This window comes from Cataglyphis hispanica, chromosome 1, assembly GCF_021464435.1.
Source record: "Cataglyphis hispanica isolate Lineage 1 chromosome 1, ULB_Chis1_1.0, whole genome shotgun sequence".
Classification (NCBI taxonomy): Eukaryota; Metazoa; Arthropoda; class Insecta; order Hymenoptera; family Formicidae; genus Cataglyphis; species Cataglyphis hispanica.
This window is the reverse complement of record NC_065954.1, coordinates 4848329-4862808: the sequence shown is the minus strand read 5'-3', so window position 1 is coordinate 4862808 and position 14480 is coordinate 4848329. Positions and strand designations below refer to the sequence as shown.

At 35.0% G+C, this 14480-nt stretch overlaps 1 protein-coding gene across 6 annotated transcripts in view; it reads right to left on the bottom strand.

Annotated features, from left to right (window-relative positions):
• LOC126849949 (protein O-mannosyl-transferase TMTC1-like) overlaps positions 1–14480 on the bottom strand; it is a 211732-nt gene that overhangs the window by 46413 nt on the left and 150839 nt on the right. For all 6 annotated transcript variants that reach the window (XR_007687480.1, XM_050592447.1, XM_050592456.1 and 3 more), the window contains 4 exons: positions 13024–13097; positions 10842–10973; positions 10260–10332; positions 5554–5657 (listed from right to left, as the gene is read on the bottom strand). Coding sequence is in view for 5 of the 6 variants with exons in the window: in XM_050592447.1 (XP_050448404.1) it covers positions 5554–5657; positions 10260–10332; positions 10842–10973; positions 13024–13097 (383 nt within the window). In the remaining variant the exon portion in view is untranslated. The remainder of the gene's footprint in view (positions 1–5553; positions 5658–10259; positions 10333–10841; positions 10974–13023; positions 13098–14480) is intronic.

The window sequence follows — 14480 nt, the reverse complement described above, 5'->3', positions numbered from 1 at the left end:
GTAGAGAAAGGGGAAATGGGAGACTTGAGCTTAACGCCATTTACTGCGGGAACTTCCGATCATGAGAATTAATCGCCCGGCAATGAGGCGTCCGCACGAAAACTGATCCATGGATTTAACGTTCTGATGGATGATTATGCGAATAGAGAACAATGAATATAACTTCCATTATCTTTCGCTAGCAATCGATATTAATGTCTTTCATATATTTTGTTGTATCGTTCCAAGACAGAAGCAATCTTGAATAAAATTGAAATTACTCTTTACTTTATTTTCAATCAATTTTATTCAGCTAGAGAATTTTCAAATTTACGAATAGTGAGATATAACGCAAGCACTATAAAATATTTTTTTTACTTCTTTTCAAAGGCCGCTATTTGCAACATGCAGCAAAATACTTTGTGCGAGCAAATTGGGATACGCGATATTAAAATACAGAGAGTAATACTTCAAAGATGATTGAACAGGACTCTCAGTAAAATGGCCATGAGAGAGGATACAAATTTTCTCGTAACAATATTCTCGGTCAAAGGATTACGTCATAAAGACATGCCATTATACATACAGCGATGGGGAACTAGAAGCGAGAGAGGGAGAGGCGCTATATTACACTCTATTGCTATCAGACATGCATGAAGTTCTATCACTCGTGCATGATTGTGAGCGCAACGTAAATGACTAGTGCTGCATACGTTTGCATTTTCGCATAGCGTAGTTCATAAATATGAAAGTAAGTTTTGACATCCTCCTTGGAGAAAATCGCGTCAATACGCGACAACATGATTCGACTGCTAGCTTTCGCTGGATTGCGATTTCAATTGTGATTCTTGCCCAATTTAAAATCTACACGCGTAGTCATTGCACAGCAACATTCGTCGTTCTCCTATTGTTAAGAATATTCCAAATTTCAATTTCAATTTACTGTCATTCACAAATTGAATAAAGTAAATGTTGAAAAAAAAAGAAGCCAGCGATTGAATGGAATTGTGCATGATTATTCTAATGCTTCTCTATCATGGATAAAATTCAAAGTGCACTCTGTCATTCTATAGACAATGTTTCGTCGACACACGCATCGAGGACTTCGCGTTTTATAATTCGGGACGTAGAATTTTCTACAAATTTGTTTTATACGTATTATCGTATAAACTATTATATGCTTTTGGTTTATACACCAATTTTTTATGCACACAATATTATAAAAAAAAAAAACAAGAGAAGTATCAAAATATCAAACGGAGAGGAAAGTGGAACAATCTTTTTACGAGAAAACTTACGTTAACCATTTATAGCATATTTCTTCTGCTTTCTTTCCGAGATATTCCGCAGTTCTCCTAAGAGAGGTAAGCTGTTTTTATAAACTTATAAATCTCCCGAGTATATACATATATTTCAAATATACAAACGTAAAGAGAGAAGAAGTTTTAAGTTACTATGCTGCATAAATTCCCATGAATTCTTGCGGCGATTTAAAAAAAAAACAATAAAATTACAGTTACTTCCGTGAACTGGCTCTGTCATCATTATTACAACGTTACGTTCTTCTATTTAGTGTACAATTGAACATAAAGAATAGTTGCTTTAATCATAAAGAATATATAAAATTATTTGTTAATGTTATTCACAATTCAAAATGTCAAAATATTTATGATATTCTTATGTTTAATTTTAAAATGTCGCCAGTAGATAAATTAATAGACAAGTGTTTATACGACCAAACTGGCAATTTATTGTTTGATTGTTCTATCATAACGTTTCGACCATATGGTTTTGGTCCTTATCAAGTGAAACTAAAATAACAATACTATAAATAATGATAGTCAAGTTACCATGAAATAAATATAATTATGCACCTACGTTATAATTAAAAAGTAGCTTAAAATTCTGCATAACGGAAAACATGTAAGAAGGAGAGAAATAGCTGAAATGTTTTTTATTAAAAAATTTGACAACACTATTAACTCCCAAAAAGATACAGAGAATTTAAACAACATATACGATAAATTAATAAAGGTCGTTTAGTCGTTCTCAGTATTCCAAACATAGTGGTTGACACAAGTTGATCAGTTTGACATTTCGATTTTTCTCTTTCTACTTTTTAATTATAACGTAGGTGCATAATTATATTTATTTCATTGTAACTTGACTATCATTATTTATAGTATTGTTATTTTAGTTTCACTTGATAAGGACCAAAACCATATGGTCGAAACGTTATGATAGAACAATCAAACAATAAATTGCCAGTTTGCTCGTATAAACACTTGTCTATTAATTTATGATATTATTATGATAAAATGTAGACGTAAATTTATATTTAAGAATTGATCAATTATTGCAAGCACAATTATATCACATGATTATTATTTAAGACGTCCATCGCTCATGTTAATCCCGTTATATGTAGCTGAATATATACAGTGAGACTAAATTTGTCACATCCCATCTTATCATTGATCATTTATATCTCCTTAATCTCCTTAATAATCTCTTGCATACTAGATCATGTTGTATTCTGAGGGAAATCTAATAGAAATAGAGAAATTTTAAAGGGATTGTCGGAGATAGTTTCGGATGCGTAGTAACACTCGTAATGTGTCGTACCGTCTTCCGCGGAAGCTGTCTACCGCGTTAATATTTTACGACGAAGCCGGCGCAGACCATAGTGGAAATGACACGCGTGTAGCGTCTATAATATTATTGCACATGAGTACAGCAACAGAGCGAGACACATGGGGCGGACCCATCGTGGAATTAATCATCGCAAAGACCGTGCACCGTACCCATATACGAGTCTGTCCGGAACCGGAAGGACCCTTTAACGATATCATTTACTCTGTACTCTCTAAAGCACGACGCGAAATTTCCGGCACTTTCTAATGCACTTTCGCAATTCTCAGGGGCAGCAAATATATCCGACATCTACTGGGGCTCATTTGAGGGGATGTCGCGTCATATAACACATTCACACCACATCTACGATCTGCTAATAAAGTGAAGTAATATCTTCTCGACGCCAGTATCCGCAAGCTGGGAATCGCAAAGTTTAGTTTTCGATTTAGAGGATTTTTTTTTTATAAATTAGCGTACGGCTTATGTTGGATACGCGTGTGCAAAGTTGGATAACTTGTTCGTATAAAGAAGTTATCGTTATACAGCGGTATAAAATTGCGAATCTTACGAGAATTGAAGCGGCACGTGTGCATCCTACATTGTAGCGAGCAAGTCGTAATTACGCGTTGTCGAGAGAACACGTTGTTTCGAGCTCCGCGTTAATAACGGGCGCGCGCGGGGCATGATTTATATCGTAGCCTATTTAAGTGGCGATTAGCGCTTCGCGCGGAGTTACGCGTGCCAGTCATCCGCTTAACAAGCTTAAACTTAAATTATCGTATTAATCGCGCGGGATATATAACGAAGTAGCCACACCTGAGCGGTCGAACGGTACCGCCAATATACCGTCTGATATATTCCCGGAACGTCCTAAACGCATAATTACATTTACGGAAACCGTACGACGACCGTCTTGCCGTAAATTTGCTCAAGTTGCAGCATCACCTACAGACATATGTCAGCGCGTGTGCCGCGCATACATGCACATACATATATATTTGACAGCAAAGATATTTCAAGGATAAGAGAGGAATTTTGGGTTAACAGAGGAAAAATAGAATCCTAAGGGAAACGTGAAGCATTCGCGAGTGTAAAGAAAGACTGCTCCGATGTAGGCTTGCGCGATCATAAATTCCGCGAAACGACGGTACATCCAGCCAAATTATACATTGCATAAAATATTCCGCCCGGTTTCTAGCCCCAAAGTATTTCGTATGAGATAATATCTTCTTCTCTTCCGGTCTGTTTTTACTCTTATTCGTTCACTTGACTATAGAAAGGAAGGGAGGATGGGAAGCTGGGATTGTATCAGAGAAGAAAGATGAATAAATAGAAGGGAAAAAAAAACTGCTCTTCAATACACATTTATACATGTCAGACAAATGGGAAGAGTACGGCATTGATGGAAATAAAACAAAATGATTCAATATGCTAAAGTTATCGAATAATCTCTCTTTCAAATTAGTAACTAGAATTGTTGTTTTTTGCAGTGCTATTCCCGCGTTGGCAGTGAGAAACAAAGGTATAGCGAGAGAATGCTATATTTAATTAGCGTTTCTTCGTCAGTCGCGTCAGAAAGAGGAATTTTACGGTCGGGTTATGCACGGCCACGTATGAAAGACATTTGCAGAAACACGGCTTTTATCAAGTGTAATGGTATGACTAATTAATTTTGTAAAGCAGGGAGAGACTAATTGTATTACGTTTATAACTGCTTCGAAAGATACGTCTCTGCAATTAAGATAATTTTTCGTGAATGTGGAAAAAATTTTATGTTCTATATTTATATAAAAATATAAGAAGTCATATGAAGTGAATATATTTTATAGTTCCGTCATAAACAATAGCTGTGCAGTGACAAGTTGCGCGTCCAGAAAATAACATCGTGTGATCATTTCCATTTTCCATCTACGTGAAACGTCAGGACACGTTCGTTCCTTGAGACGTAATAGATACGGCGGTGATATCGTTGAACTACGGAAAATAGCGAGATCGAATTTACTGGACATGATCAGCGGACTGTCAAATCGGATCGTATATTAGAAAATTTTTTCTCAGACATTCGAATCGAAATGCCCATATTTTGGAAAAAAATTTTTAAGTGAAAGAATATGGCGTTGACTGAATAAAAGCTGCGAATATCACCGCAGTATTGCCAGCATTTCGATCTTCGATGATATCAGCTGAAAGGATTTTCGAATTGCACCGAAAAGTTGCATCGAGCTCAGATTCTTTGACGACGATACTCGAATCGGCGCAGCAGGACGCGACGCGAATCTGTTGCAAGCAGGCAATTGGAGTGGAAAAGTTGGGCAGACGAGATTCTCTCAGTTTAACCCGAACACAAATTGAAAATTTTTCTTTGGCAGATAGTCTACTGATGCTTGAATTTCGAGGCATTAAAGAAAAAGGCATTTTAAGTCAAGTATTTAGCGTGAATAGAAAATAGATTTTTAATTCCTTTTTTATAAGATAATTTCTCATTTTCGGAATAAAATATAAAATAATATATAAATATAAAGCGAGTGTAAATTATGTTTTCTCTCATTGCCTTCAAATGCCAAAAATTAATTAAATATTTCTATATACACGTTACTTTTATATCAGTTTCATGAAAATAATTAAATTAAAATTTTTATCCAATTGAGAAAACATTCCATGGCAGAGATAAAAATAAACAATTGAAATAGCATTGCCGCTTAAATGTTTCCAACTGCTGCATCGAGCGAGAGGTGAATCCCAGCTGAATTAGATCAAAGGATAAAGTCTTGTTTCCATTGTCATCCAACACTTTGATCTCACATATACGCGATACTCCTCAGCGAAGGACAATGGTATAAAGTTTCCAGTCGTTCTCAATCGCTACGAGTTTTGAAACATTGTAATAGGATTCCTCGCGTCGCGACTCGCGTAACATAAAGGATTTATACAGATACTCACCTGACGTGGAAACAGGGATGAAAAGCAGCTGGATTATCCTGTGCGGAGAAGTTCGGCAAAGTACCATGAAGCAGAGCGAGCCGTACCACAAGAAGTATGCCAAACTGCAAACATTAAACGTCCGATGAATTTTCATATTGTTATAGAATATTTTTCTTTATGAAACATTCAAGAGTTTATACCAATGTAAAATTTAGAGTTGAATGTTTCAGTTATCCTTACACAAGCATAACAAAATTTGTTTTCTTTATATCTTTAAATATTATAATTGAGAGAGAAAAATTTAAATTATAATATAAATATCTTATATATAGTTATGTGAATATAACAAACTGTGTGGCATCGAATCAAGTGTCTCTTATTTTGAATTAAGATGGATTTACAATATTTTATCATAGTTGGGTTATAAATTATTTTTATATTTCTCAGAAGATAAAGAGAGCGAAATAAAACATAACCGTAAGAAAGTCTGTGCTTTTAGGCTACTACTAAAATTGTAGTTTATTGATCTACCGCACAATATGATAGAGACATAAAAATTTTACGCAGAAATATAGAAACTTTTATACGAGTTTCTATGATACAATAAAATAAATCAAAATGGAGCTAATGGTGTAAAACAAACAGATGGCAAAGACAAAATTTTTTTGCGTTTTTTACATATATCTATCATGTTCATAATATTGTTATTTTCTTTTCTTTTCAATTATTCACAATTTATAAGACATCCAGTGGAGAAAGCTAATAGAGGTAATAAAGGTCTCGCAATAATGCCACTAATGGGTGCGACATGTATCAGAGTGACGTTTTCTTAAATGGTTGAATTAAGTAACGCAATTCGCGAGTCTGAATAGTAAAGAAGGAAACGCTTCATAGTCTCCGCCACGTCGAGACGTCGTCACGTTCGCGCTGGGGATGACACGGGTCCGTCGTCACATTTCCGTCACGTTCTTCGCAGAGCTCGCTAACTCAATAGACGTCCGTACTATCCTCCGATAGACCATTCTCCATCCCTTATTCCGGAGTTATCCGGGAGCATCGCTGGCCCTCTCACTGTCTCCCCGCCTTTGTACCTATGTCGGGGGCCTCGCTCACATTCTTGTCGATGGACAGACATAGTGGTAAGCGGTTCTGGAAGAGACGGAGAGCCGGACAATATCTGCCAATTCGAGGTATTCATATCCTCCAGGATCGAAGTCGACAGACTAGGATAGCGTTCATCCTAAAGCGATCGTACGAACACGTCGTATATACGTAATGCCGTCATCGAAACGCCGCATCCCGTCGAGACGTCCGACACCAGCAATGCCGGTCTTGTTCTTCAATGGAAAGCTCTTGGAATATTGTATTACGCCGCCACGAGATCCCGGTTGACCCGCGGAACACGGCGAGCGAGGCGGAAATTCAATTCCGATAAACATCCAACGGGCACGAAATGTCGTATTGCATATCAATGCAGCTTTTTTCAACATTGCAAACATTTAACCATAAATACATATAGAGCCACGATTTTTTGTCATATAATATCCAAACATAGTAGTAAAGAAATAATTTAATGTGTATATAGTATAAAGATTACAATACATGTGATTAATCAATGCAATATTATATATATATATATATATATTTCTTGTTCTTTTTTTAAAGAGATTTCTTCTAATTCTCATTTCTTTTAAGATTCTGTGAAAATGCATCTTTTGCTTCTTACACATTCAATTAAATATTGATTATCGACTAATTCAATAATAACAAAGTAGTCGAAGAAAGCAATTGCAATAATGCATTTCTTATCACTGCTATAACACTTTTGATCGTAATTTATCTTTGAACATAATATCTTAAGGGAGAGTAAGACAAACGAGAGTTAAACGGTAAGCTAATCAGATAACACAGAGCATAGCAATGTACAATCAGTAAACAGCACGTGTACCTAATGGATTGGCCTATTGATTAGGTTTGTCACCTTGGTGTTAGCAGTTTGATGCGTCTTTAGCACTTGGCCTTGACTCCGATACAAGAGCAATGATGACATTTCAGTAACGCAATAAGTTTCGTTACCAATCGTAAAATATTTTGAAGCAAGTCTATTTGTGTGCAAATTATTTGAAATGTCTCTTAAAAATATAATTTATTTGCAAAACAAATTAATTTATCTATTTATTTAATTAAAATTAATTTCGCCGACACAAGTGTGTATAACAAATGACATCTATATATCTAAGCAATTGCGAAACATTATTCCACAAATTAAAAATAAGATATCCTTATTTTAATTTACTAAACTGAAAGGAATTTATAAATTTGACGGGCGTTTAACGCTGATTGAAATAGTACTTATCCTTGAATATTAGTGATAATTTTCTCGGTGATAAAGACTTGTGAAGTATCGTTGAAAACGACGTACCTGAAAACGTGTAAGTGCTGGGCTGACGGAAACGACAGGGGTGGAAAGAGATCCGTGATATGTAGATAACTGTGTGAGGGTAGGTCGTGTGCAAGCACGCCTCCCTCGTTCGGCGGCATAAATTAGCATAACTCAGAATCGTGTTCGGTTAAAGTACCCTCTATGCGCAACCTTTATTCTCGTATTGGGCCAAGTGATGGGTCGTGTGTTGCTCTGACTTATACAATACATCTTAAGGGTAATGTATTACCTTATTTAGCAATTTCTGCCCCGAGAAAAAAATTGTACAACTTAATTTATTGCCAAATTATTTAAGACGAAATGTTACGGATAATTTAATGCATTATTTGAAGTTTATTTCCAGAAAAATTAAGATCGTTGAATTATTATTTATCAGTCTAACAGTTATCAAATATATATTTTTATAACAAACTCATAATATAACAATTACCAAGAAATTCTCGAATCTTTATCGAAGGCATTCTTGTCGGTAGGTATGCTTGATACATTGCCGTCTAAATTAATTCGCGGTAATAAAGACGATGAGCGTCGGCGCTGCAAAAGCTTGTGTTTCTCGAGCATGAACATCGATGATCGTAAAATGCCGAAGATTTAATAACACTTCATAAACTCCTCTTAGAGGTTATATGATGTCATAATAATCGACCAGCATGACTTCAATGAATCCATGCCGAAAATACGGAATTCACACACACACACACACACACACACACACACATCCTTTATTGCAATAAAATGTATTTAAGATTTTTTTTAATTCAAAATACTTCATACCCTCTACGTGGATTTTGCCACAAGAGAGCGGGAGAAAGAAAAAGAGCTTTTTAAAAAGCTATACCATTCGTTCAAAAAAAAATTTCAAATCTCATTTGAAAATTAAGTTACCAAAGAGGATTCTACATTAAACGCATAAAATGTTTGAGCAAAATTAAACTATGCAAATTTTTCGATTCTTTGAAGTATTCAAAGTCTTCTATCAAATTACATATTCGATTCAATATTTAATATTTAATGAATATATTTAATTTAATAATTTAAATAAATTTTGGAAATAATTTGTGTGTATAATCATTGAGTGTGTAATTATTGCTGTTATTTAACAAAACTAATTAACAGAAAGCTGATTATTATTGTGAGTATCAATGGCAAACTCCTGCCATATTTCCGATTGTCATGCAATACCCATTAATGTGAATCATATATCATCCTGTTGATCTTTTGAAACTGCCACTATTTCATTCCACGCTTCGCTCGCTACACAGTTTGTCTTGCTGCATAGCAATTCAGGAGAATGTTATTTATTTTCCACGACCGTGAAGAGAAATTCTCAACGTTGAGTGTATCTATGGTAACGATTAAATTTGCTTAAGACGTAAACTGCTGTAAACATCGGTGTCTAACTACAGTCGAGCGATAAAAACGAAAGATATCGGTCGTTAAGAATTAACGATGCGGACACGGAATAGGGGATCCGCGCTAATTCCGCGGATTATAGAAGAGCGACGATCGTGTTTTCTTAGCACGTAGGTAATCCCTTTTAGGAGTAACACCAAGTAGAGAGACACTAGTAGCAGCTACACTACTACAGCACGTATATATAATTACGATCAATCAACAAACATTTGATCAGAAATTTTTTCTTCTTCTTCTTCATATAATTCAATAAATCTTGTGAATAACACAATCAAGAATAACACATAAATCAATAGTACCGTGCTACAATACGGTTCAATTGCCGCCGAGGCTTACTGAAGCTTGATTTTTCCATTAATCCAGTTACGTGATAAGTTGAGGGTGCACGGATTTAAATGGATGAATATAGTCATGGGCGTTCCTACAATTCCCTGGATACCGGAAGTGCAGACATTGTCGTTAATACAATAATAACAAAGCCGTTCGCTCCTGCCACTCGTCTGCAAATCCTATAAGGTTTTCACACGTGACTGAACGTACATGGTGCGTTAAAAGGATCCAATCCACTTTGACCATTATCCACTCGTCTATACTTCAGATTGTTATAGAGTCACTCTTCTCCTCGCAATTCTTTAAAAATGTTACTGATTGCCATCAATAATCGATGTTAAAGTGACATTAATTTATTAGCATGGAATTTATCAGCGAACTTTCTTCAAAACACATGATTTTGACATGGCTATTAATTTAGCGAATTTCTATTGCAAGTTTGTAAATCAGAGATTAAAACCGATGTATACATATAATACGCTAATTATTATTATTATTATGAGTAAATACATATACGCACAGATTTATTTTAACTTACCGAAACGAGTAATGCTGCAGCGCGTCTTGAAAAATATCTAGAATCGTCGTTCCATTTGGCTTCGAAAATAGACCTGAAAAATTTATGTACAACGCATGAGTGTAATGACTATTTTTCTCTCACAATATATATATATTACGTTTATTATTATGACAAATAAACTGAATACTAGTATAGTATTACTATAAAATTAATAATATAATCAACATTAGAATAATGTTAATTTCAACATGGAATTCAAACACCCTAAAATATTTTGACCGCATTTTTTGCCTCATCACGAAAAGCACATTTACCGCTTTGGAGCATATACGACATAGAATTTATGGTAATTTAATTGCTAATTATATACAGTCATATTAACTTTGACGAGAAGTAAAGAAGCTTTGTATTTTACAATTTCTTTTTTCTCCAAGATCCAACTATTCTCAAATCTCTTAAATTAATTACATTCTAACGCATGTAAGTATAATTGAAATCAAGATAACTATATCAATCTAAAGTTTACTTCGCGACATCAAACCTTACATTTCCGCGCTGGGAGGTACATTACGCTTCAGCGTTGAGGGCTTAAACACTTACCTCTTGATTGAATGCCAGGAACGACAGAGATCATAAAGAAGGTTTAGTGCCAGAACAGTAACGCCAGTTTCCTTCGCCAACATCGACAGGGCACCCAGACAAACACTGGACCATATGTAAGCCGTCTGTTGGCTGTAAAAAAAAAGAAATTTAAAAATTAAATAAAAAATATTGTACAATCATAAACTGAATTATATTTCCTACTTGGAATTGAAGAACATAAATCAGTAACTATTTTTAGACTTGTCTACAAATATTGCAGATTCAATTATAAAATAATTATAGACTCGAAACAAATAATAATTACAAATTAGTAGCTAACAAGCGAGTGTTCTACAATTGTGTCGAGTACGCCGCTTTGTAATTTCTTTTTATTATTAAAAAAATACACACCGGATTTAATGTGATTTATACGAATAAAAAATCGCGTAAAAAAAATAAAAAATGTATATGTATTTATAATATAAAATCTTTTCATTTAATTTTGTTATTTTATTATAAAAATAAATGTGTACAAAATCTAGTATAAATAATAAAATAATTTAAAATTTCATAACGAGAATCCTTTAATAACGTAATGACAAAACTATATTGATCTCTACAGATATATATTTTTCACACACATGTGATATCTCTAATATATTTTTTTCCTTATATCAATACCAATATTGGGAAACAATTCTCGCATAGATCCAAAGACATGTAGGATTTATTCGTTTATGTTGGTTGGCGTCTACATCAATCTATGTCAAGTGACAGATCCGTTACAGGATGTCGCTCGGGATTTTAGGAACAAGAGAACCAACGCGAAACTGATCCGCCAGAACAAAATCGTTGCTCCTCAGCAACTCGCAGTTAAAAACGGGCTAGAAGTGCGGCAACAAAATGAAAGTGTTTCTTACAATTTACATCAAAGCTTTCTAAGCAAGATTAATAGCAACTCGCCACAGCTACAATAGAGAGCGAGCGAGAATGTACTAATTCTATAGAGAAGTAAAGCGGTCGGGGGTCAAGAGAACGACGAGGGTCTCCAGTAAGTTAAATGTATAATTGGAATTAATCATCGGACGCTTACTCGCCAAGGGAATTTAAACGCGCAACGTGAATCGTAAGAGACAGTAAATGGAGAATCTAAAAGACACTAGTTAGAAAAAAAAGAAGGTAAGCATAGAGCGGGGCGATGAAGTAAAAGTGGAAGGAAACGAAGGAGAAAGAGTACTCAAAGGCAGCCAAGAGTAATCAATTTCTCAGGTTCGAAGACAAGCATCTTAGCCAGCCGGCCAGCCATTGGCCGCTCGATGCTAGACCTACAGACGGAGTTTTACCTTCTTGTCTTTCGCAACCACTCTTTTATGTTGGAATACGACCTTCACGGAAGCTTTTTAAAGCTTTTGCAATGGAGTTCGTTTTTACAGATTCTTCGTCTATATGAAATTTGTTTTAAGTATTACTCCCGAATGCCAGACTTTCCTATAGTTAATTAAATTTATTCCAGAAGTAGCATAAGAGAAAGAGAGAGAGAGAGAGAGAAAAAGAGAGAAAGAGAGGCGAGAAATACATCTAAAGTGAATTAAAATGAATATCGCTAGAATAATGTCTTCTCAGAAACATAATTGAAATTGTTTTGTGCGTAAAGTCATTCTTCTTCAAGCTCTAACACTGAAGATCGATGTGAGCGACCCCCGGGGCACATTTACGATGCTTCCGCATAGCTATGTTAGTAGTTTGTGGAGTAAATTAGTTTAGTTTATAATTTTCAGGTTCTATGTTCATGAAAACGAATGGGGGTCGCTATTTTGGCGTCAGACTAGCGTCGTCGCGACGTTAAGCGTCGCTCGACATTCTTGACGTAGACGCAGTTTCTAAGTTTACTCCCCCGAGTTTACAGGAGAGTATTATATATCAACTTCGTAACTCATTAGATATGTACGTGAAAGAGAACAAGTTTTCTTTTTTCATAACATAGTTATCAAATTATCTTTTGTGTAACTTCAAAATTTTATATTTGTTATACATATTTTATGTGAAAAATACATATATATATATATATATATATATATATACAAATATAAGTTTAATATATAAAACATTTATGCGTTCGTATTTGTATTAACTTGAAAAAGAAATTAAATACGAGCAGCCAACTAGCCAGTAAGTCTATAAGAGTTTAAGCCATACTCACCCGTGATAGGCAAGGAAGGACAGTAAAAAGAAAATGCACGCTAGAACGTCCGCTCTGCCTACGATGCCAGTCACCTGCGACATAAAATAAAATGAGATATAGTAATAATGTTACAGCATCACAGTAGTCTTGCTGTGATAAATAAATACCAGATATGTAGATACTTGTATTTTTATAATGTATATATCTGTGTATATATATATATATCTATATGTTACATAAACATATTAGAAAGTTAAGACTCAAGCACGTGTACTTCATTTTGTTCTCAGAAATTTTATTTATTCAACAAGTTGCGGTTATACGAAAGTAACTCGTCGTTTGTGTTTCTCTTAGGAGCAAAAAAAAAAAATGGAAATGCAATAGAGGCAAAGATTGTGCCTAGTGATCCTTTCAGAAAATACGAAGCGACAGCATGATATTGGATTTAGTGATGTAAAACGAGAAGGATGATCCGGAAGAGAAGCCAGACCAAAGATCTTTGTGGCAAACGAGATGACGGACAAGACGAGCGAGCACATAAAAGTGCGAAAGAGAAAAGAAAGTTTGGCAGGGTTAAGATTGTAACCAAGTTATCGACAGTCTAACATGAGTGAATAACCGAGATTCTCAAGGATCAACTCCAGCTAGGGAAGCCGACCTGCTACCGGAAGCTGGATTTGTCCGTCGTACTCATCCCTCTTCCTTCCTTCCTTCCTTCCTTCCTACTAGGCTAGAGTACCAGGTGTACCTCTAAAATTTACGAACCCCGTCTATCACGCCGGAACGGCCAACCTCCCACCTCTTAACGAATTAATTCCACAGAGAATCGCAGGGATACAATCTGCCAGGGCAACAGAAATTGCGAGACAGAAATGGTGAGAAATCAGCGAAGTTCCGGTATAAAATTCTTTCTGAAGAAACATGTTAGGATTCTTTTTCTTAAATCGAAATATTTCAAACATTTTATTGAGATAATATATTTGTAACACTTCGGTTATTGCTATATATATGAGTTTATATGTGTATTTAAATTTAGCATCTATTACATATGCACGCACATATTATTGATTAAAATGTCATTGATTAATAAATATATTTGAACAATTTAACGTAAATGTTTGAAACAATTCTCGTGTAATAATATAGCATAAAGTTAAATTGATCGTAATTGTTAAGCGCAAATTGTTGATATCTTATTTAGCAATATATTATTCTCCAATACGTTTGACAAATAATTCAAAAATGCATTAAAAAGAAACGACATTGTGATTCATAGCCGACGTTAAAATTATTATTGAGAACTGTAATTATAGATATGTACGAGAGGCATTGATGAATATGCGCTTTCAGCGTCGCGCGAGAACGGAGATGCAATTAATCATTCAATTACAGCAAAACAGTACCACGGAAAGAGTAACAATTAGCATTTATCCTTCAACTTTGGCATGAGTGAAATATGTGAAATATGCGAGCAA